At 44.3% G+C, this 23,258-nt stretch overlaps 1 protein-coding gene across 2 annotated transcripts in view; it reads left to right on the plus strand.

Annotated features, from left to right (window-relative positions):
- The window catches only part of LOC133501485 (aldehyde dehydrogenase, mitochondrial-like), a 45,401-nt gene extending 22,659 nt beyond the window's left edge, over positions 1-22,742 (plus strand). For both annotated transcript variants that reach the window (XM_061821288.1, XM_061821289.1), the window contains exons 7-13: positions 6,739-6,852; positions 7,543-7,645; positions 11,364-11,548; positions 14,158-14,322; positions 15,410-15,567; positions 16,075-16,189; positions 16,550-22,742. In XM_061821288.1, the coding sequence (XP_061677272.1) occupies positions 6,739-6,852; positions 7,543-7,645; positions 11,364-11,548; positions 14,158-14,322; positions 15,410-15,567; positions 16,075-16,189; positions 16,550-16,582 (873 nt within the window). In that variant the 3' untranslated portion in view covers positions 16,583-22,742. The remainder of the gene's footprint in view (positions 1-6,738; positions 6,853-7,542; positions 7,646-11,363; positions 11,549-14,157; positions 14,323-15,409; positions 15,568-16,074; positions 16,190-16,549) is intronic.
- The last annotated feature ends 516 nt before the right edge of the window (positions 22,743-23,258 follow it).

The following is a 23,258-nucleotide window of genomic DNA, read 5'->3' on the forward strand; positions in this document are numbered from 1 at the left end:
AGAGATGAAGAGCCACATTTTTTACAGTGTTACAGCAAAGAGACACATCATACACATCAAAGTGCCATATCATATTCGTGAACATCATTCCTTCCACACACATACCGGTACCTTTACTCAGCCAGATTTAATGTAAAGCGAGAAAGCCAAACCAACATGATGAAAAAAACCGTACTAAGAACACATGCCAGTAATTTTAATAAGTTATAATTGTGTGCTCTTTCCTCACACGGGCAAACTACTAGTTCAACCAAGTCTTATCTTGTATGGCACAATTCTCATCTAATGCAACACTTGCATGATTGGAGATCTGAGTGGAACTGTGAACCAGTAGGCATGCTAATGTCCAATATTTTCTGTTCAGCAGTGTGGCGGGAGAGTTGAAGGTCTGATACCATTTGTTTAAGATCTTGGTTTTCAGACACAAGATTTCTTGTGATCTCTTATGCACACACAAGAAGCTGTTGGAGGACGCTTTTTTTCCCTCGGGGTGTTCATTTAATTTCGGGTAGTGAGAATGTTGGTTATCCAATTAAAGCCGAGATGATGAACAGTTTCTTCGAAGAATTTACTTACAGAATATTCCAGGTACTTATGAGTTCCAGACAATGGCTGTAGAGAGCAGATCACAAGTGCGAAGGTACAGAGAACGCACACATCCTTTATCTTGTCAGAAGGGCGGACCATGGGTGGTATCAAACCTGCATGACATTGGGGTTTCCACTTAGGCAAAGGGTTTCTGTCTCAACCGGTTCTAGCTGGCATTGGATTATTACAAAGTGTCCAGTATGCACTTCATCAAGGTTAGCCTACGTGCAGAGATGCGCTCAAGGACACATCTGGCTACAGAGCAGAGCCCCACTCAGGACATGAGGAAATTATGGAGTCATGACTAATTATGGGCATAAAGCATACTTCAATCCCTCTTTCGGACACGAAAGAGTCCGACACTTGAAATGAACAAAATTAAAGAAAGGTGCCAACGTCGTCATCGTCCGGAGTGGGTGGTGCATCGGGCATAAGGCCTTTTCCTCTGCGATGAGTCGAGCTGAGGCGCAGTCAGCGTCCTTGTCGAATGATGTCATCAACGGGTGCCAGCCGGCACTGGAGAAAACGTGGTTTTCTGGTTGTCGTCAGGTGGAGGGATTGATGAGCCTGAGGTGGATCTGGCGGGTCGTGTAGACGAGATGTAGAACCACGTGTCCCCCTTTCCTGCAGGACGTACTGCTGTGACTGTCTGTTCCGTGACCTGAAAGAGACCTGCACACCTAGGTTCAGACCATTTACGTTTAATTACTTTTAACTACAGTCGTCTCAGTGTTTCATCCACACCTACATGGCATGTTCCATGGGTTTCAGAAATAAAATATTTCAATTGTGTCTGAAATGGAATGCACTTACCCGCTTTTCGCCATATGCCATCCTCATCTTTGACACCCCCTTTCGACTTCCACACACTCTTTTCTTCTGGACTTTCTTTTTCCTGCCACAACTTAACTGTTTGTACTGTCACCTCCTGTTGATGGTCACATTCAGACTTACTTACAGTTAGTTGGAGTGTTGGTCGGTACCCCGCAACCTTTTTTGCTGCTCGATCTGCTGATTTGTTTCCTGCTGATACAAAATCATTAGTTTGAGAGTGATCTTTGCATTTCAATACTGCCACCGCTGTTGGGAGCATTTAAGCATCTCGCAATTCGATAATGTCGTCCTAATGTTTAATTTGTGTACCGGTTGCAATTTGGAAATCGTTTCGCTGCCATTCTTTTAATGAAACATGAACTGTCATGTGTGCATACGCTGAATCTGTGTAAATGTTTACTGAGTGTTTTTTTGCCAACTTGAGTGCTGCTGTTAATGCCAAAATTTCTGCTCTTTGTGCTGAATGGGAGCCTGGAATCCTTTCTGCCTGAAGTTTTTCAAAACCTGTTTCTGTGGGTTGGGTTACTGCAAATCCAGATTGTAGGCCATCGTTGCCTTTGAAGCAACATCCATCTGTGAAAAGAATCAAGTCCAGGTTGTCAAGAGGTGTCTTGTAAAGTTCAGTGCGGAGTGAGTTTTTTTCCGTAGTTTTTTGTACACAACAATGCGGTTCTCGTCCGAGCAGACCTTCAGCTATGTTTACCCCTTCATGAGTAAAGAGAATATGTGGTTGTGTTAAAATTGCTTCAATTTTCCCTTGTCTTCCTCCAGTCATGGTGAAAGCTTGACTTGTGATGTACTGGACTGTACTGTGTGATGTTCGCACAGTCAGTGGGTGATGAAGAACAATGTGAGATGTCTTCTGAATCAATCTGGCTAGAGCAGATGCGAAAGAAGCGCAAATTGAGTGTCTTTGCTCGTATTTTTCCAATGGAGTCGATGCATACAAACTTGTCGACTTCCTCCTTCCCCTTTCTGATAAAGAGCAGCAGAAACACTGCCGATCTTTTCAGACATGTCAAGAGAGAACTTGCGACTGCAATCAGGAATTGCAAGAGCTGCAGCAGTGGAAAGATGTTGCTCCAAGGAGATGAAGGAAGAGTCTGGTTCCGTGGTCCAACAAAGAGTGTTAGAAAGATTGCGCATACCTTGTTCATTGAGCATTTGCATTAGCAAAGTTTGGAACATGATGCCTGGAGTAGTTGCAAAGACCGAGAAAGCCCAGCATGGTTTTGACATTTGTTGGTTTTGGGTGATGGAGGATATCGTCTTTGTAAGAGGGAGACATTCCTGTGCCATGGCGTGAGATCAGAGGTCCGAGAAAGGAAACCTGTGGTCGGAAAATCTGGAGTTTGGACTTGGAACACTTCAGTCCAACAGAGGCCAAATGAGAAAGCAAAGACCTAGAGGCTTCGAGACAAGAAGTTTCAGATGGAGCCGCCACTGACAAAGACAGTCACTGAAGAGTCCAGGTAAAAGAAAAAAGCCTTTAGGCAGGTGATTGGAGGAGTAGCAAACACCATTCCAAGTGAAAGCAAAAAAATGATTCATTGAAGGGTGAAGCAAAAGAAAGCATTAGCCAAGTCAATGTAAGTGAAATGGGTGTGGGCTGATGTAATTTGGGACAATGGAGAGTGCGGGCTCGGGATGGGCAAACTGAGGGTTAACATGGCCGCATTAATTGCTCGCAGTCATGGACCATGCGAAACTTTCCAGTGTTCTTCTTTTCAACAGGCAAGATGGAGGTGATAAAATCAGAGCCAGGAATTTCACACAACACTCCTGCTTTCAGCAAGCCGTCAATTGTTTCCGAAATGCCAATCATCCCAGCCTCTTTTACAGAGTATCGGGGAACATATATTTGTCCTGGTTTCATCTGAAACACAACAGGTGATACATTGCAGAGACCAACATCAGTGGGATCCATGGACCACAGCGATGTGAGAAGAGAATAATGAAGTTGACCAGCAAAATCGCTATCAGTTGTTTCACGTCGATGGTGCCTATCCAGAAGCTGGAGCTCCAAAAAAGAAGTGGGTAAAAATGTGTTAGACTGAATCCAATTAGCATCAAGTGACAGGGAATAGAGCAATACAGAGTGAAATGTGTTTTGCCAATCAGTGGCCTGTGTGCATGCCAGGACAAACGGACTGAGATCCTTTGCTGTGTGCTGAGGTGAGACCATCAAGGAGACGTGGGTGACAAGGAAGCATAGAAGGATCCGGGGGAGCCGCCATCCTGTACCATTTGAGTTGTTCAGGAGTCAGGAACACCGAAAAGGCGACATCTTGTTTTGCTGCAAACAAATCGCCCATGGTCAATTCCCATACATTGTTTTCAATTTCCTGAAATGTCTCACTTTACATCACATCCCCCTGATCTCTCATAGTACAGAGTGCAATGCATACAATCTGTTATCATATCATAAGGTCTGAGGTTGTGATCCCAAGGTGACCAGAGAGTCCAAAAGTGTTCAGCTTCGAGTCAACCAGTGTTGTCAATATCCACTATTGCCCAGTACAAGTCGGCAGTGGCGCATGCTACAGGGCGATGTTCAACAAGCGGGAACTGGGAGATGGCACCGGAGGCAGAGGCAGCCAAGCAGCAGTAGGTGTTACCATCCGGAAAATCCAGGATGAGTCCATCAGGGGTGCATTTGATGAGAGGTCATGTGGTGATGAGTAGATCTCTGCCCAAAAGATTGACTGGACAGTTAGGTGCAAACACAAAAGAATGCAAAAGAGTCTGTGACTGTTGGTTTGGCTCTCTTGGGGTTGGTTGTAACCTCATTGATTGTAGCCACGTGCTCCATTCAGACACTTGAGGTTGCTGTCTGCGCTCCTGGGCCCAATGACCAGGCCGTCCACAATTGAAGCACACGTTACGGCCACCAGGGGCTCACCTCGACACATGAATGAACCTGCTTGATACATCATGTACTCAGAACCGACAGAGGGAGATGAGATCAGAGCAAGAGTGGCTTCTTCCTGCTTTTGAGATTTTGCAACTGCAACATGGTAAGTTGTGTTCCTGTAGTTTTGCGTTTGTCAACCTTAGACTCTTTTTCTTTAGCATGTCTCCTCAAATGATGTTTACCACCAGTAAACCTCAGCACCAGGAGGTCCGGAATGGCCTCCATGGCTTGCGCCACAGACTTGGGAACGCCCTTTAAAATGGCTGCTCGGAACACTTGCGAATGCAAAGCGGAGGCCATAGGGGCGTGTCCTGATTTCAGAGTGTAATCAGTGAGGGCTCGGTCAAGAAAAGCCGCAGCTTCCTGATCTGCTTGATCAGAAATGACCCCTCCCCTCTCACTGTCTTTTTTTTTTGTAGTCAACAGGTCTTTTTATGTGGAACAGAGAGACAGATAAGTGACAAAGCAACAATAACAGAGAGGGTGGGCCTCCTTGCACACTCACGCAGCCAACAACTCAAAGAAATCAGCCTTAAAAATGCAAATATATAAAAAACTGGAATGACAGCAGCAAACATACAAGTAGTGTCGCCTCGGTTGATCTCGCACTCACACACACACATACACACACGCACGCTTGCCTCACTATGCTACAATCCCGTGTGTGCGTGCGCGCGAGACACTCACGAGCCAGCAGATGCCGAAGGACGCTCTTTTTTTTTTTTTTTTAACTACCACTGGGTATCATCATACCCTTCTAAGGCCATTTTATTAAGGTCACTTTAATTTCTGCAATTTATGTGATCTCTCAGATAGATTATTATTATTATTATATTTATTTATCATTATTATTTGTATTTATTTTTTCAAAAAGTGCTCAAGCCTATTTTAATGAAAGAGTCCTTTGATTTCGAATGAGGAATTCCAGTCTCTAGGATTCTCCAAAAAGAACGAGACAACCTCCCGGTCCGGAAAGTTTTGAGCTGGGCTCAACCTTACTGCTGTGTTCTGTCAGTCACGGGATTTACAACCTTTCTGTGTCGGAACAACCTCCGAACACAGGGCACTTCTAAACACTTTTTAGAGTGGTACACCCAGACACTCTACAGCTTTTCAACCATTTAGCTGGGACGCGACGGTTACCCACGAGGGCCTCGAACCCAGAACTATACCACCTAGTTTCCCCTACTGTTCAACCAGCCAGAAACCATAATTTCACAATGTTACAAATTCCAACGTGACATGGACCTCAACCCCAGTTAACAGACAGAAGATCACTTTTGGAGGATAAATGTCGTCTTACCTTATCAATTGTTGGCCGGCCGATGTTCTGTCTGTCAACCAACACCTCAGTCCGAAATCATGTCGGGGTCACCAATTGTTGGAGAACGCTTTTTTTTTTTTCCTCCGCGTGTTCGTTTAATTTCGGGTAGTGGGAATGTTGGCTATCCAAATAAAGGCTGGATATGATGAACAGTTTCTTTGAAGAATTTACTTACAGAATATTCTGGGCACTTATGAGTTACAGACAATGGCTGTAGAGAGCAGATCACAAGTGCGAAGGTACAGAGAAAGCACACGTCCTTTATCTTGTCAGAAGGGCGGACCATGGGTGGGATCAAACCTGTGGCATGACATTGGGGCTTTACACTTAGACAAGGGGTTTCTGTCTCAACCGGTTCTAGCTGGCAATGGATTATTACAAAGTGTCCAGTATACAGTTCATCAAGGTTAGCCTACGTGCAGAGATGCGCTCAAGGACACATCTGGCTACAGAGCAGAGCCCCACTGAGAACATGAGGAAATCATGGAGTCATGACTAAATATGGGCATAAGACATACTTCAAAGCTAGTAGCATTTACACATTCCATAAAAACTTCTTCATCACTGCCTTCTATCTTCTCTAGATCCCACTAGTGTGTATGATTTTCTGTGTAGGAAGCCATTTCTGTACTGGGGTTGTCTTTGCGTGACGTCACATGGAAGCAGCTTCAACAGAGCCTTGGTTTGAAACAGACATGGGAGGCATTCGGATTACAAAGAAAATGTGCACTTTGGCGCTAATTTATTTCATTTCTGCTGTTCTGAATTTTTTTTTTAAATATTGTTTTATAAAATCTTAGCTACGTTTGCATGATAAACATATAAAATAAATTTCCTCTGGATTACACCTTTAACTCTTTCTTCTCTCGTTGCACAGCTGAGTTTGGTGGCGGGAACACTAAAGGCAGTCTTCCCTGGTCGCCCTGCTTTATCTGTAAAGTAGTCTGAGACACACTCTGTTGTGATTTAGCACTATATAAATAAAATGCAATTGAAATCAGTATAAGATTGCATACTGAAGATCCCATTCCGTATTTGACTTATGTTCTCGAAGAGTAATACTATATTTTATTTACAGGTGGGTTTTCCTGAAGGAGTAGTGAACATTTTGCCTGGCATGGGGCCCACAGCAGGCGCTGCTATTGCAAGACACATGGATGTTGACAAAGTGGCCTTCACAGGATCCACAGAGGTAGGAACAAGATGTCCTTCCTTTCTAATAATTCTTAATGAGCCCAATAAAATTTCCTTTAAAAAATGTTTTTAATTTTTCTTGCTAAAAACATGTTTAGTGAGCAATTGGATTATTTTTCATTGGTATGGTTGCATTTACTGTTAAATACATTTCCTTATGCCCAGTGCAAAGAGTAGCTATAAATAATGTAATCTGATTGTAATCTGATATCCCAATGTCGGCCCACTTTGATTTGCACTCTAAGTGAATGTTGTCTCATTTAGATGCAAAATTTATTAGGTAAACCGCAGTCGGTTGGGTACAAAGGACAAAAATAATTTGTTGTAAAACAAGTCAAACAAGACGTTAAAACAAATAATGAGTTTTGAAACATTCTTGTATACTAAATTAAATTGTATCACAGCTCTCACTTTTTTTTCCGATGAAGCATCTGTATTGGTTGTTCCAAAATAAAACATGTTTTACTAAAGGAAAAGAAAACCTTGAATAATTTCTCCAAGAGTAAACACCGAATATGACTAAAATTGGTCATTTTGGTCAAATCAGTACATGAACTTTGACGTCTTTCTTCAAACCGTATTTATTTCTTCTTGTCAGGCCAAAAATACAGATTTATAATGCCATTCAAGCAAATAGAGATTTTGCTCACCGTAATACTGTATATTTATGCACTTTTGTGTCCATCAGGTTGGTCATCTAATCCAGCAAGCGTCAGGCAACAGTAACCTAAAAAAAGTCACACTGGAGCTTGGAGGAAAGAGTCCCAATATCATCATGTCTGATGCAAAAAGTACGTTTAAAAAAAAGTACTACTGCGCATGTGATTGTATTTTTTTTTTTATTTTATCAAAACTTACAATCAACTTTACATAAACTGTTATGGTTACAGCAGAGCAGCCCGAGACTGAAACTAGCAAAAAAAAAAAAAAACATATCCTCACGTTCTATAAGAGTGTTATTCAATGTTTTTATTTTTAGGGTTATGGAGACCAGAGACTTGGATATGATAGATAGGGAATTTATTCAGATTTATTTTAAATGTTGTCCTTATTCATGATGAAACACTTAACCATTAGCTTTCCTTTCTTTTCTCCAAAGTCACCACCTCACAGCTCTATGTGGACTCTGTCATTATCAGCCTTTCAAAAAAAAAAAAAAAGCCACCCGAGTAGAATATTGCTTTGACCATGTACGAATACAAAATTTAATATTTGAATGATTACATTCCTGATGATATCAGAATCATTTTTAATGGGTAAGCATATTAAAATACACAGGGAATCGATCGAGTGTAGTTTGCTCCATTTTAGCACTCAATCATCAGAAGCAAAAGATGGGCTTGATGGGCATTAAGTATATAAGTGTCACGTCCCATCGGAAACGAGAGTAGGACCCAAATGCAGGAACTCGGAAGATGCAAGGTAGTTCAAGAAGAGACACGTTTATTGTATGGAGAGGTAGGGGATCGAGCAGGCAGTCTGGCGCAGCAGCGGTAGTTGGGACGTCGGGCAAGCAGGAGTCGGTGCACCGGGGAACAATCAAAGCAGGCAGAAGTATCGAAGGAGTCAGGCTTACAAGGTTGGTCGGAGAACGGACGAAGGTCGGTACACACAGGTTCAATCAGGGATACCGGAGCACACGAATGGGACATGAAGATCATACGAACTGGCGCCGGCCAGTTGTCATCGCGGTCATATAAATCCATAGCATAATCAGGCTGCATGAGGCGCAGGTGTGCACCTTCCAATCAGCGCACCTGCGCGGACACCCGCAGAGCCCGTGCCGAAGCGGCAGGATCATGACAATAAGATACACGCTACTGGAAACATTTCTGAGGAATTCCCCCCCCCCACACACACACAATGTGAAATGAATCTTTTTCTTTTTTTTTTTTTATGTCAATTGTGAACTTCTGATATTTTTTCCCAGGCCTCTTTCAAATGTGGATCTAAATCGCAGCATGCTCATCTGGTGTATACAACATAAAAAGTTGACAAATGTCACAATTGTTTTACAAAACAATGTAAAGATGCAGCCTCACCCTTGAGCACGTGTGTGATGACACAGATGGATTTTGGCCACGGCAGATCGCAATTTATTTTGTAAAGTGAACGACGATAGAAAAAGTTTGGACTGAACAAAAAATCCAAATGCCACGCCCTGCCTGAAGTGTGGAACGAGACACCTCAAACAAGATTTTACAGAACAGTAATCCCTCATTTTTTGCAGTTAGTTGGTACCAGACCCACTTACGAAAAGTGAAAAACCGCGAAATGGGGGCAAACGGCGTTTATTTATTCATTTATTTGCTTCCTTGTCATCTTGCTGGGGATGCCGCATTATATCCTATCAATGCAGCTTCCTGCTACAGTACTGTACTAATGTATGTCGGCATTTTTTAAATTATTATTTTATTTTTTCCATCCATCCAGCCACCTCATCTGGCTCCTCTCAATGCAGAGGAGCAGCGGCTCGACACTGAGCGCCTCCTGGATGACCAAGCTTCTCACCCTATATCTAAGGGAGAGCCTGGACACCTTGCAGAGGAAACTCATTTCGGCCGCTTGTATCCGGGATCTTGTTCTTTGGGTCACGACCCACAGTTAGTGTCCATAGGTGATGGTAGGAACGTATTGACTGGTAAATTGAGAGCTTCACCTTTTGACTTAGCTCCCTCTTTAACACAACGGACCAATACAAAGTCCGCATCACTCCAGACGCTGCACCGATCCGTTGATCTCCCCGCTCCATTCTTCCCTCACTCGTGAATAAGACCCCAAGATACCTGAACTCCTCCAATTGGGGCAGGATTTCATCCCCGACCCGGAGAGGGCTCGCCACCCTTTTCGAACTGAGGACTATGGTCTCAGATTTTAAGTTGCTGATTTTCAACCCAGCCGCTTCACACTGGTGCGAACCGCTCCAGTGAGCGTTGGAGATCACAGCTTGATGAAGCCAACAGGACCACATCATCTGGAAAGAGCAGAGATGCAATGTTGAGGCCACCAAACTGGACACCCTCTACGCCTCGGCTGCACCGAGAGATTTTGTCCATTAAAGTTATGAACGAAATCCGTGACAAAGTGCAGCCTTGGTGGAATCCAACTCTCACCGGAAACGAGTCCGACTTGAGTTATATTACAACACGGACCATACTCTGACACCGGTCGTACAGGGCGTTCGGTACCCCATACTCCCAAAGAATCCCCCACAGGACTCGCCAAGGAACACGGTCGAATGGGTTCTCCAAATCCACATGTAGACTGGTTGGGCGAACTCCCATGCACCCACAAGAATCCTGCTGATGGTGTAGAGCTGGTCCACTGGTCAACGGCCACGACGAAAACCACATTGCTCCTCCTGAATCCGAGATTCGACTTCTCGACGAACCCTCCTCTCCAGCAACTCTGAATAGACCTAACCAAGGAAGCCGAGGAGTGTGATCCCATGATAGTTAGAACACACCCTGCGGTCCCCCACCCACCACCCCAGTCTGCCAATCGAGAGGCACCATGCCCAATGTCTACGCAATGTTGCAGAGGCATGTCAACCAGGACAGCCCCACAACATCCAGAGGCTTTCGGAACTCCGAGCGAATCTCATCCACCCCTGGGGCCCTACCACCAAGGAGGTTTTTAAACATCTCGGTGACCTCAACCTCAGAAATAGAAGAGCCCACCTCAGGGAACCCAGACTCAGCTTCCTTATGGGAAGGCGTATTGGTGGAATTGAGGAGGTCTTCGAAGTATTCTCCCAACCGACTCACAACATCCTGAGTTGAAGTCAGTCGTGCCCCAACCCCACTATACACAGTGCTACCCCCTCCTGAGACGCCGGATGTTGGACCAGAATTTCCTTGAAGCAGTCTTGAAGTCATTCTCCATGGCCTCACCAAACTCCTCCCACACCAGAGGGAGACCCCGGTGACCCGCGTCCAGGCAAGGAAAACCGAGATCCAATTTTTGCACCTGTCATAGGGGTTTTGGAGTTCTACTTTGTCTGGTCCCTCACCCAGGACCTTTTTCCCCATTGGTGACCCGATTAGGGGCGTGAATCCCCAGACAATTTAGCTCCTAGGATCATATGGACACACAAACCTTTCCACCATCATAAGGTGATGGCTCGAGGAGGGGATTTTATTTCATTTATTTAAAAAAAAGTTTTTAATTTATTTATGTTTTATTTGTTATTTGTGTTACTTCATTGGGCCACGTCGTCTTGTTGGGGATGCCGCATTATACCCTATCAATGCGGCTTCCTGCTACAGTACTGTACTAGTGCTTGCTGGCGTTTTTTTTTTTTTTTTTTGTCGTTGCGCCAGGGATGGCAGATTAGTACGTAGTGATCCGGATTTTTTTTTTTTTTTCTGGGGCGGAAACTGCAAAGCACTGAATCCGTGATAGGTGATGCACGAAGAAGAGAGGGATTACTGTATTTATTTTTTTGTATTGTTTACCGAGTTTCTTTTTCTTAATACCTAATAGCCTTTTTGTCTTTTCATTATTCAGTGGAGGATGCCGTGGAGCAGGCCCACTTTGCCTTGTTTTTCAACCAAGGCCAATGTTGCTGTGCTGGCTCCCGGACATACGTCCAAGCAGATGTTTATGACGAGTTTGTGGAACGTAGTGTGGAGAGAGCTAAGAGGCGAGTGGTGGGCGACCCCTTTGATTTAAAGACTGAGCAGGGACCCCAGGTAAAGTACTCAACACTCCCTTATATATACAGCAGAGATGCAGTGGTTACATATAGCCAGTGGTTGTTGGTCATACATATGTATATTAATACTGCGTCCATCATTCGCAGATTTTCATTATTCACGGTGGTCTAAGGAACGTAACTCTGTACTAACACTGTACTAATCTAGCATGAATTTCAAATGAAATCAACTATAAAATAATATTCAAATTCAGATACTTCTTAACTATATCACTGAATCTGAAGGTTCTCCTGCTCAAACCAGCACATGTCAAGGCCCGTCTTAAGTTTGCCAATGGTCATTTGGATGATACAGAGGAGTCATGGGAGAAAGCTTTGTGGTCAGATGTATTATGTAGGACTAGATGTTAATATCCCACTATTTATGTCACAACCCATCGATGCGGGAGAGGACCCAAATGCAGGACTCCGGAGACCCAGAGGCAGTTTGGGAAAAGTGTTTATTCGTTCCAAGGTCGGGGATCAGGCAGACAGTCAACTCGAGCAGCTGTAACCTGGGCGTCAGGCGTCGAAGGCAGGTCAGCGGGCAACCAGGGACCGGTACACAGGAGATCGGTCAGAGAGAGAAGGAGTGTCAAGGGCGTTAAGCTTACGGGGTTGGTCGGAGGACAGGTGGAGGTCGGTACACAAGGGTTCAGGATCAGAAACGAGAAAGTGCAGGAACAAGGCATAGTTGGCAACGATCTCTCAAGGCCAGACTGTCCGCTGGGTCCTATATATACTGGGGTCAATTATCAAAAATGAGGTGCAGGTGTGCCCCTCCTAATCAACCTGGGTTGGACCAGTAGGACCATGACAATTTATGCATATTTCGGCTCTGATGAGGCTCTGTGGGATGTTCATATAAGTGATGGCACCCTACAGGTTATCAAGTGGTCTTCCTTCCGTCATCAAGTGTTTCGGTGATAGGCCCACGACACTCGAGAGGGTTTCAGCAGTGAACCCCAGCGTCCCAGGTTCACCCCCTAATTCTCCTGAAGGCCCAATTGGGGTCTTCCCTCTTTATCTACAGCCACTGGCTGGCTTTTTCCACCGCCTTGGAGAGATCTCTGACTGTCTGCCGACGGGCCTTCCCTCAGACTCCCATCTCTCAGAGTAGCCTAGATGTTAAGCAGGCCATAAACCCTCTGCAGCCAACTTCCACTGGGCATACCTCTGGTCTCCAGCCTTGCTGTTGAACTTCGGCCGCAAGTCCTGCATACCTCAGCTGCTTCCGCTCATACGCCTCCTCGACTGCCCCCTCCCTGGGCACTGTGAGCTCGATGATGGAGACAAGATTTAGAGAGGCAGACCAAAGCACTAGATCTGGTCGTAGCGTGGTAGTTGCAATCTCAACTGGAAAGCAGAGCTTTTTGTCCAGGTCTGCCAGCAGTTTACAGTCTCGTGCACTGCCTGGCTGTCTGCTGTTTGGTGGCTTGTTGGTGTGGCCGGTTTGACACACTACTGGCACCAGTCAACATATTTCCATCTCTATCCTTAATCACCCTTACCTGCTCCACATCCTTCCCACTTCTATCACTCTGCATGGCCAACCTGTAGAGATCCTTTTCTCCTTTGTTCGTGTCTAACCTGGTGTACATGTCATCATACCCCTCTTGTTTAGCCTTTGCCACCTCTACCTTTACCCTACGTTGCATCTCAATGTATTCCTTTTGGCTCTCCTCAATCCTCTCAGTGTCCCACTTCGCCAATCTCTTTCCTTGTATGACGTCTTGTATTTTGGGGTTCCACCACCAAGTCTCCTTCTCCCCTTTCCTACCAGAAGACACACCAAGTACTCTTCTGCCAGTCTCTTTGATCACCTTGGCTGGAATAGTCTTCCGGGAACTCCTCCTGTCTATTGAAACCTGTCTCACTTATTTCCGAAAGGCCACACAACATTCTCCTTTTCTCAGCTTCCACTGCATGGTTTTCTGCTTTACCTTGGTCTTCTTCATCTTCCAACCCCCCCACCAGAGTCATCCTACACACATTCATCCTATGCTGTTGAGCTACACTCTCCCCTACCCCTACCTTACAGTCACTAGCATCCTTCAAATTACATCGTCTGCACAAAATATAATCCACTTGCGTGTGTCTAGCTCTGCTCTTGTAGGTCACTCTATGTTCTTGCCTATTCTGGAAAAAAAGCGTTCACTACTGCCATTTCCATCCTTTTCGCAAAGTCCACCACCATCTGTCCCTCAAGGTTCCTTTGCTGGATGCCGTACTTACCATTCACTTCTTCATTCCCCCTGTTTCCTTCAACAACTTGTTCATCACAATCTGCACCAATCACAACTCCCTTGCTACTAGGTCACAACCTACCTGTGGGGCATAGCCTCTAACCACATTATACAATACACCCTCAATTTCAAATTTCAGCCTCAGCACTCGATCTGATCCTCTTTTCACCTCCAAGATATTCTTAGCCAGCTCTTCCTTTAAAATAACCCCTACTCCATTTCGCTTCCCATCTACTCCATGGTAAAATAATTTAAACCCTGCTCCTAAACTTCTAGCCTCACTACCTTTCCACCTGTTCTCTTGGATGCACAATGTATCAACCCTTCTCCTAATCACAATTCCACCCTCTTTGACATGCAGGTGGATGAGGAGCAATTCAACAAGGTTTTGGGTTACATCAGCCGTGGGAAAAGAGAGGGAGCCAAACTGATGTGTGGAGGTGGTGTGGCTGCTGACAAGGGATACTTCATCCAACCTACTGTGTTTGGAGATGTTCACGACAACATGACCATTGCCAGAGAGGAGGTACACTTGGCTGTCACAGTTGTATTTCTCCACTACCCATTTTGTGTTCTTCATCTGATGTGTCACTTCTATGGCTGAAATTGGATAGTTAGGTTTCAAAAAATGTTTCATGTGCCCCCCTAGACTTTAAACAACAGACACATCATAAGAGGACGTGTTCCAACTATAAAGGGATCACGTCAGCTAACCGTGTTTCTCGGGGAGTCCTGTGGGGGATTATTTGGGAGTATGGGGTACCGAACCCCCTGATATGGGCTGTTTGGTCCCTGTACGACCCGGGTCAGTGTTTGGTCCGCATTGTAATATAAGTGGGGTTGGACTCTTTTCCGGTGAGAGTTGGACTCCACCAAGCCTGCCCTTTGTCACGGATTTTGTTCATAACTTTTATGAAAAGAATGTATAGGTGCAGTCGAGGCGTAGAGGGTGTCCAGTTTGGTGGCCTCAGCATCACATCTCTGCTCTGTGCAGATGATGTGGTTCTGTTGGCTTCATCATGTTGTGATCTCCAACTCTCACTGCAGAGTGTGAAGTGGCTGGGATGAGAATCAACAACTCAAAATCTGAGACCATGGTCCTCAGTCCGAAAAGGGTGGCGAGCTTTCTCCGAGTCATTGATTAGATCCTGCCCCAAGTGGAGGAGTTCAAGTATCTTGGGGTCTTGTTCATGAGTGAGGGACGAATGGAGCGTGAGATCGACAGGTAGAATCGGTGCAGCGTCTACAGTGATGTGGACTTTGTATCGATCCGTTGTGGTTAAGAGAGAGCTAAGTCAAATGGCGAACCTGTCAATTTACCAGTCAATCTGTATTCCTTCCCTCACCTATCGTCACGAAAGTGGGTCGTGACTGAAAGAACAAGATCCCAGATACAAGCGGCCGAAATGAGTTTCCTCTGCAGGGTGTACGCGCTCTCCCTTTGAGATAGGTCATCCAGGAGGGACTCAGTGTTGAGCCGCTGTCCCTCTGCATTTAGAAGCGGTAGAAAATGGATGGATGGACACATCATAAGAAATACTCTTTAACAACACAGTTAATGATCAACCACTGCAGTTAAACGGTTAGGGTTAGCCTTGCTTTTGTTGTTGCAGATCTTCGGTCCAGTTATGCAGATCTTAAAGTTCAAGACACTTGAGGAGGTGGTTGAGAGAGCCAATGATACTAAATATGGTCTGGCTGCTGGCGTCTTCACCAAGGACATTGATAAGGCCATCTATATCGGCAATGCACTCCGCGCTGGCACTGTCTGGTAGGAGAAAGCTGTGATTTCAATACTTAACCTGGGTGTTCAGTGTTGACTTATTTAAGATTTCCACTTGAATAATTACTGCTAACCACATATTTGAGCAGCCAAGAATGATGAACCTCTGCAGAAGTTCTTTTATACAGTATCTAATTGGTCTAACTCGGGCATCATTATGACTCATTTTAAAAGTTCCCATGTTACCCATTTTGTTCTGTAATTGACGTAACCAACATTTTAAAAAACACTATCACTATGATCCAGTAAAACTGAAGATCTTTGCCAAATGAAAAAAAATCTGCTATTAAATATCTGATCTGATCATATTCTGAAAGTCAGTAATTGGCTACTGCCTGAAGACTTGAAGAAACTAACATCAAGTTTGCTCGTGTGTACCTATATCCATATAATATAAACTTTGCTCATGTATCTTAACTGGCTCATCGACATTGCATCCTATGTGGTATTGTTGGTCATATTTAAACTGTTTACTTTCTTTTCCCCCCTCTGCAGGATTAACTGCTATGATGTGTTTGGGGCCCAGGCTCCGTTTGGAGGATACAAGACTTCAGGAATTGGCAGAGAGATGGGAGAGTATGGCCTGGACATCTACACCGAAGTCAAAACGGTAACGTTAATATGACTGATGTGAATTTCCGTCTCCCATGTACAAATTCTGATTTGTGTTGAAAATCCCCAAATCTAGTCATCATTTAAAATTAGAGTTGAATAGTGGTACAGTTCTTGTAAAATAGTTTGACTTCATTTCGTTCTCATTTTATTGGCTTTAATATGAAGCTTACCATATTACCGTTTGTTTGACCTATTAGTTGTTTACACTTGTGGACACTTGAAAGCTATATTAAATGTCAATGCAATAAAAGCTAAATGTCAGAGGTTTAAACATTGTAGGTTGTTAAAATAAATAAGCTACATGAATATGACTCCACTACCATACTGTAAAATCAAACTTTTTCTGTGTTGCCAGGTGACCATGAAAGTACCGCAGAAGAATTCATAAACAACCAGCTGGGGGATAGAACGATTCTAGTAATCAGTTCATCTACAGTTTATTTCAAAATTGATATATTGGTTCCAATAGTAATACTTTATAATATCTTTTGACTTTTCACATCTGACAGATTTGACGATTCTGTTGATCTACATTTTATATACATTTTTATTCACATTTTGATTAATGGCACAATTGTAGTACTTGCCTATAACTGAAATAATATCCATATACACAGCAATAGGTTTTGTCATATTTACACAGCATTGTTCAAAAGATGGATTTTTTGCTCTCAATTGGCACAATATGGATTACTTGGGTCAAGAGCAACAACTATTGAATATTTTCAGGTCAGATTTAAATGTTGAAAATTACTCTTTGGAACAATTAAGGAATCAGTCTTTTTTGGGGCAATGAGGAAAGGAGTCTCCACTGGATTTTAGTCACTTTTTATTGGACTTGCAACAGCACAGCACACCAAACTCACAAAGAGTGGATGCCTGGCTGACTCTCCCGCCGAGTCTACCTAAAGCAGTGAAGTTTATATCACTATCCGCCAGTTATGTATTTTGTTTTGGTTTCAAACTTTCTGTAGAATGAACAGTAAATTTTACTTCTGGTGTCTTTGTAGTGTTTAACTAATTGGATAGAAAGGCCAAGACATCAGAGGAGTTACAATACGTTGTATAGGGGGCAGAATTAACAAAAGAAGTTACGGTTAGGAGGAGAGTGTTGACAAGTTGGGATATCGGAAAGGTCAAGTTGCAGTCTGAGTTATATCAACACAAATGCAACAATTTTGAGAGGGTGACACATTAAGGTATCAGGTAAATCTAAAAAGTTGACAAAATTTTTCAGAACAAACACAATTGCTTTCAGAGCTCAGGCATACCATAGAAGTTAAATTAGAGGTGGATGCAACAACAAGAATTCGTCATATGGATCATTTTGTAAGGGTTAGAAATCATGGAAGGGTCTGAAATATTCATCATAGGTGTATGTCCACTGTGAGAGAGATACAGTGAAGAGAGTAAGTATTTGAACACCTTGCTACAGTCCAAGTTCTCCCACTTAGAAATCATAGAGGGGTCTGAAATTTTCATTATAGGTGCATGTCCACTGTGAGAGAGAATCTAAAAAGAAAAATCCAGAAATCACAAATTTCAATTTTTTTTAACGATTTGTGTGATAAAGATGAAAATAAGTATTTGAACACCTGAGAAAACCAATGTTAATATTTGGTACAGTAGCCCTTGTTAGCAATTGCAGAGGTCAAACGTTTCCTGTAGTGGTTCACCAGGTTTGCACACACTGCAGGAGGGATTTTGGCTCACTCCTCCACACAGATCTTCCCTAGATCAAACAGGTTTCTGGGCTGTCACTGAAAAACACAGAGTTTCAGCTCCCTCCAAACATTTTCTATTGTGTTTAGGTCTGGAGACTGGCTAGGCCACGACAGAACCTTGATATGCTTCTGACAGACCCACTACTTGGTTTTCCTGGCTGTGTACTTCGGGTCATTTTTATGTTGAAAGACCCAGCCACGACACTTCTTCAATGAAGGAAAGAGGTTGTTGCCCAAAATCTCACAATACATGGCCGCTGTCATCCTCTCCTTAATACAGTGCAGTCGTACTGTCCCATGTGCAGAAAAACACCCCCAAAGCATGATGCTACCACTCCCATGCTTCACAGTAGGGAGTGTTCACAGTGTTCTTGGGATGGAACTCATCATTTGTCTTCCTCCAAATGCGGTTAGTGGAATTATTTTGGTCTCATCTGACCACAAAACTTTCTCCCATGACCCCTCTGTATCATCAAAAGGGTCATTGGCAAACTTAAGTGCTGGTTTAAGCAGAGGAACCTTCCGTGCCATGCATGATTTCAAACCATGACGTCTTAGTGTATTACCAACATTCACCTTGGAAACGGTGGTCCCAGCTCTTTTCAGGTCATTGACCACTTCCTGTTGTATCGTCCTGGGCTGATTCATCACCTTTCTAAGGATCATTAAGACCCCACGAGGTGATATCTTGCATGGGGCGCCACTCCGATTGAGATTGACAGTCATATCTTTAGCTTCTTCCATTTTCTAATGATTGCTTCAACAGTGGACCGTTTTTCACGAAGCTGGTTGGCAATTTCTCCAAAGCCCTTTCCAGCCTTGTGGAGTTGTGCAATTTTGTTTCTGGTGTCTTTGGACAGCTCTTTGGTTTTGGCCATGTTACAAGTTCGAGTCTTAGTGATTGTATGGGGTGGACAGGTGTCTTTGTACAGCTAACGACCTCACACAGGTGCATCTGATTCAGGATAATACATAGAATGGAGGTGGACTTTTAAAGGCGGTCTTTGAGGGTCAGAATTCTAGCTGATAGACAGGTGTTCAAATACTTATTTGCAGCTGTATCACACAAATAAATCATTGAAAAAATCATTCATTTTTTTTCTTTTTTCTCTTTAGATTATTATGCACCTACGATGAAGATTTTGAACCCCTCCATGATTTCTAAGTGGGAGGACTTGCCATATAGCAGGGTGTTCAAATACTTATTTTCTTCAGTGTAATCTAAAAAGAAAAATTAATCTAATCTGACCTTGCCTTGTGATTTTGCCCATGCTCTTTTCCTCATTTTTTTGGACACTGTTGCCTCCTGTGTACTAACTTTTTGTCTGCATTTAAAACCTTCTGTTGCTGCAACTTGTCATTAGTCTTGCATTTGGGTCCTCTCCTCTGTTTTGCCCCTAATGAACTAGCCATAACATGGACTCAGCAGACTGACCCGATACGTAACGCCCTCCAGGCTCAAGGATGATGCATCACACAGCAGGACAAACATATTGCTGCCCTTAGTCATCAAGTGCAGGGATTATTGCGACAACAGGACGCCTTGATGAGGCGGTTTGGGAGGCATGTCGGTCTGATAGAGAAAAGGGAGGTCGCTGGCGGAACTTTCAATGCCTTACGTTGCCACAACCTCCCTGCGAGCCATTTGCCATCCACAACTTGCCGCTGCGGCTTGGCCACAGCTCTCACCACCTGAGATGTTCTCGAGAAACTACGGGAGCATCAAGCCATTCATTGCACAGTGTGATCTCCACATTGAGTTGCAGGCTGCAGCTTTCCCCACCAAGCGGGCGAAGATCACTTTCGTCATCTCCCACCTGACTGGCTGTGCGGAGGCGTGGGCTACTACAGAACGGACTCGGAACTCGGTCACATGTCACTCTCTACTTTGTTTGTGAAGACTATGGAGCAGATATTCCAGTATTCCATGCCTGAGCGTGAGGCTGCAAACTCGCTTATCACATTGCAGCAAGGCAACTGCAGGGTGCAGAACTTTATATGCATCCTTGCAATCAAGAGTCAGTGGAACAACAGGGCGCTTCTTGACGCATTTGTTCAGGGGCTATCCCCCTCCATAAAGTGTGTCAGCGCACGCCGGGAGAACGAGCTTCGGGGATAAATTGCATAGGGGCAAGATACCGATTATCAGCCAGTTGCCAGTGCCATTCCGGATGAACCGTGGAACTGGGCAGGTTCCACTTCTCTCCTGAGAAATGCCAACACCAGCTGAAGGTGGACCGGTGCTTCTACTGCAGCCAGTTGGGGGACATTGTGGGCAACTGTAATGCCAAAGCTATGGGTGCTTCCTACAGGAACACCACAATGGTGAGTCTGAACCTTGTCTAAAAAGATCTTGCCCAAGCTCACCCCCTAGTGACATTATGCTCGCCAGACCAAGAAACTCCATTCATTGACTCTGGGTCTGATCCTAATTTACTCAACTCACTCCTCATCAAGAACATCCGTTTAGGAACATTTGAAGAAAAACGCCAGCGCCTTCATCGCCGATGGTAGTTTTTGGGGCATAATCATCCACCGCACCCACACACTCACCATGTCATTCCCAGACTCCCACTGAGCGAATTAGCTTCCATGTTTTTGACGCCATTAAATGTGACCTTATGTTATGGAACCCATGCCTGAAATTACGTAACCCTCACATTGGCTGATCCCCAGGAAGGGTTATGTCATGGGGCAGTAGTTGTGCACGGACCTTTTCAGGCTACCATGTGACGTTAGGTGTATTGCCCCTAAAGAAGTGCCCTTGGGGGGACCCTGATTTGTCTCTAGTATCCGCCAGTTACCATGACTTAAGCCACGGGTCCCCAACCACCAGGCGCCGGACTGGGACCAGTCTGTAGATCATTTTGTACCGGGCCGCAAAGAATGAATAACAAATGTTTTTTCATCGGGCAGCACCGTGGAGCAGTTGTAAAGCATTGGCCACACAGTTCTGAGGACCCGGGTTCAATTCTGTCCCCGCCTGTGTGGAGTTTGCATGTTTTCCCCATGCCTGCTTAGGCTTTCTCCGGGCACTCTGGTTTCTTCCCACATCCCAAAAATATGAAATGAAACATTAAATGGACACTCTAAAATGCCCAAGGTGTGATTGTGCGTGTGACTGTGGTCTCTCTCCATGTGCCCTGTGATTGGCTGGAAACCAGTTCTGTCATGATCCTGGCAGTCCAGCCCTGGCTGTGCGGGTGCCCGCGCGGTCGCACTGATTGGGAGGCGCACACCTGCGCCTTATGCTGGCTGATTCGCCCCGGTGTATATAGGACCATGGGGACGACTGGTCCGGCGCCAGATCGTTGCGGTTCATGCCCCGTTCCAGCACTCCCGTATCTCTGATCGTTTTCCCGTGTGTACCGACCTCTGCTTGTTCTCCGACCGACCCCGTAAGCCTGACTCCTTTGATATTCCTGCCTGCCTTGATCGATCTCCTGTGTACCGACTCCTGCCTGCCCACGGACCTGCACTCCACGCCCGACGTCCTGACTACCACTGCTGCACCTGACTGCCTGCCCGATCCCTGACCTTGGAATAATAAACGTTTTTCCCGAATTATCTCTGAGTCTCCCGACTCCTGCATTTGGTTCCTACCTCCGTTTCGATGGGTCGTGACAAATTCATGGTGTACCCTGCCACCTGCCCAATGACAGCGACCCTTGTGAGGATAAGCAGTGAAGAAAATGGATCGATGGATGTTTTTTCTTTTGGGTGTCTTATTTTGAAAGACAACTACTTCTACCCTCACCTCATTTCTGCGCCTGACTCTTTGGCACTTCTTTTTCTTGCATCCCCAATCTAAGCTACCCCTCGTAAAATGAACCAGAAATGGTTCACTGGAGAGTTTCATTGGAAACGGTAAACAAGACAACGATGAGACGACAGGGTTCACAGACTGCCTGCAAAAAGAAAGCTGCATTTAAAAGAAAATACAAAGATTCCCTTGTGCATAGTGGAGGCTTCAATGATGCACATCTTATCACTTCATGGGATAAAGCCAATCCTGCTCTTATTGGTCGATGTCACGCCGGGAACCAATCACCCACTTTGTATCAATGTGTCTTTCCGCAAAATGCCAATCTGGCTGTATTTTTTTTTAATTAATAAAATTCCGCAAAGCAGTCATTAATTGTGCCTTGCTGGTTCGTTGTACCTCGATGTCATGCTTCCATATTCCTCGTTCCACGTTTTTGACCTTGCCTTTTGCCTTACGTTTTGGATACTGTTGCCTTTTGGACTGACCACTTGTGGACCAACCTTTTGCCTGCCAGTAAAACATTCTGCTCGTACGACAACTTGTCACGAGTCTTGGATTTGGGTCCTCTCCCATTTTCTGCTCCTGACAAAAAGACCGTCAACATGAGGTTGTGTAAATAAGTGAATGGTTTTAATGTAGTCTGGAAAACAAAGGACTTTCCTCTGTTGGGTAATAGCTTCCTCAGCAGTTTTTGTCCAATAGATGCCAATGACAGTCATTTATGCATAATTACAGATACAGAACCTGCAATAATTTGACATGCCCAAAAGTAACATCTGTTCCATCATTGGACTGTTCATCTGACGTTTGGGAGTTTGAAATTATATCTAAGGAACTACACGGCAACGAGACTTACAATGACAAGAGGGATCCTCGCGTGTTTGATGGAGAACTTTCCCAGATGTTCATTTTGTATACAGAAGATAAGGACTTTAATGGATTTGTGGATGAGGATTAATCGAAAAATAACATATGTACATTGTTAAATAGTTCAATAAAGTCTAACCAAACTCACTGTTTTCATTGTTAAATATTTGAATAAAGTGCAACTGAACTCAGTGTTGCTTCCAGTGCCTTTTTAAATAGCATGCTTTGCATGGTACCATATGTTTTAAGCAGGTGTCGCTATTAGTATATTGTATAGTGTAGTATAGTAAATGTCAGGTTCACCAATCAGACATTCATTAAACAGAACAAAAAAGGAAGCAAAGACACCAGTTCAAGTCTCGCGAGGAGAGAGGAGAGGAACTGTCCTGTACAATTCACCACCGCACTCTCTGATTATCCTCTTGTAGGAATAATTGTGATCATAATTATCATACATCTGCTTCCAATAAAGAAATGCTTTGCTGTGCTCTAGATAACGTGGCACCCTCCTAGCAGGAGATAGCAAGAACCAAAACATCGAATCATCAGAACTGTTAGAACTGCTGCCTGTTAAAGAAACGATGACCACACATGTATTCAGCAATCTTCCACACATGCACACGCACATGAACAAACATGTACACCTTGTTTCAAACTGTTTTGCTTGTCGTCTCCTTTTTGTAACATCCGTGTAAATAAAGGGGCGT

Source organism: Syngnathoides biaculeatus, chromosome 5, assembly GCF_019802595.1.
Source record: "Syngnathoides biaculeatus isolate LvHL_M chromosome 5, ASM1980259v1, whole genome shotgun sequence".
Lineage (NCBI taxonomy): Eukaryota > Metazoa > Chordata > Actinopteri > Syngnathiformes > Syngnathidae > Syngnathoides > Syngnathoides biaculeatus.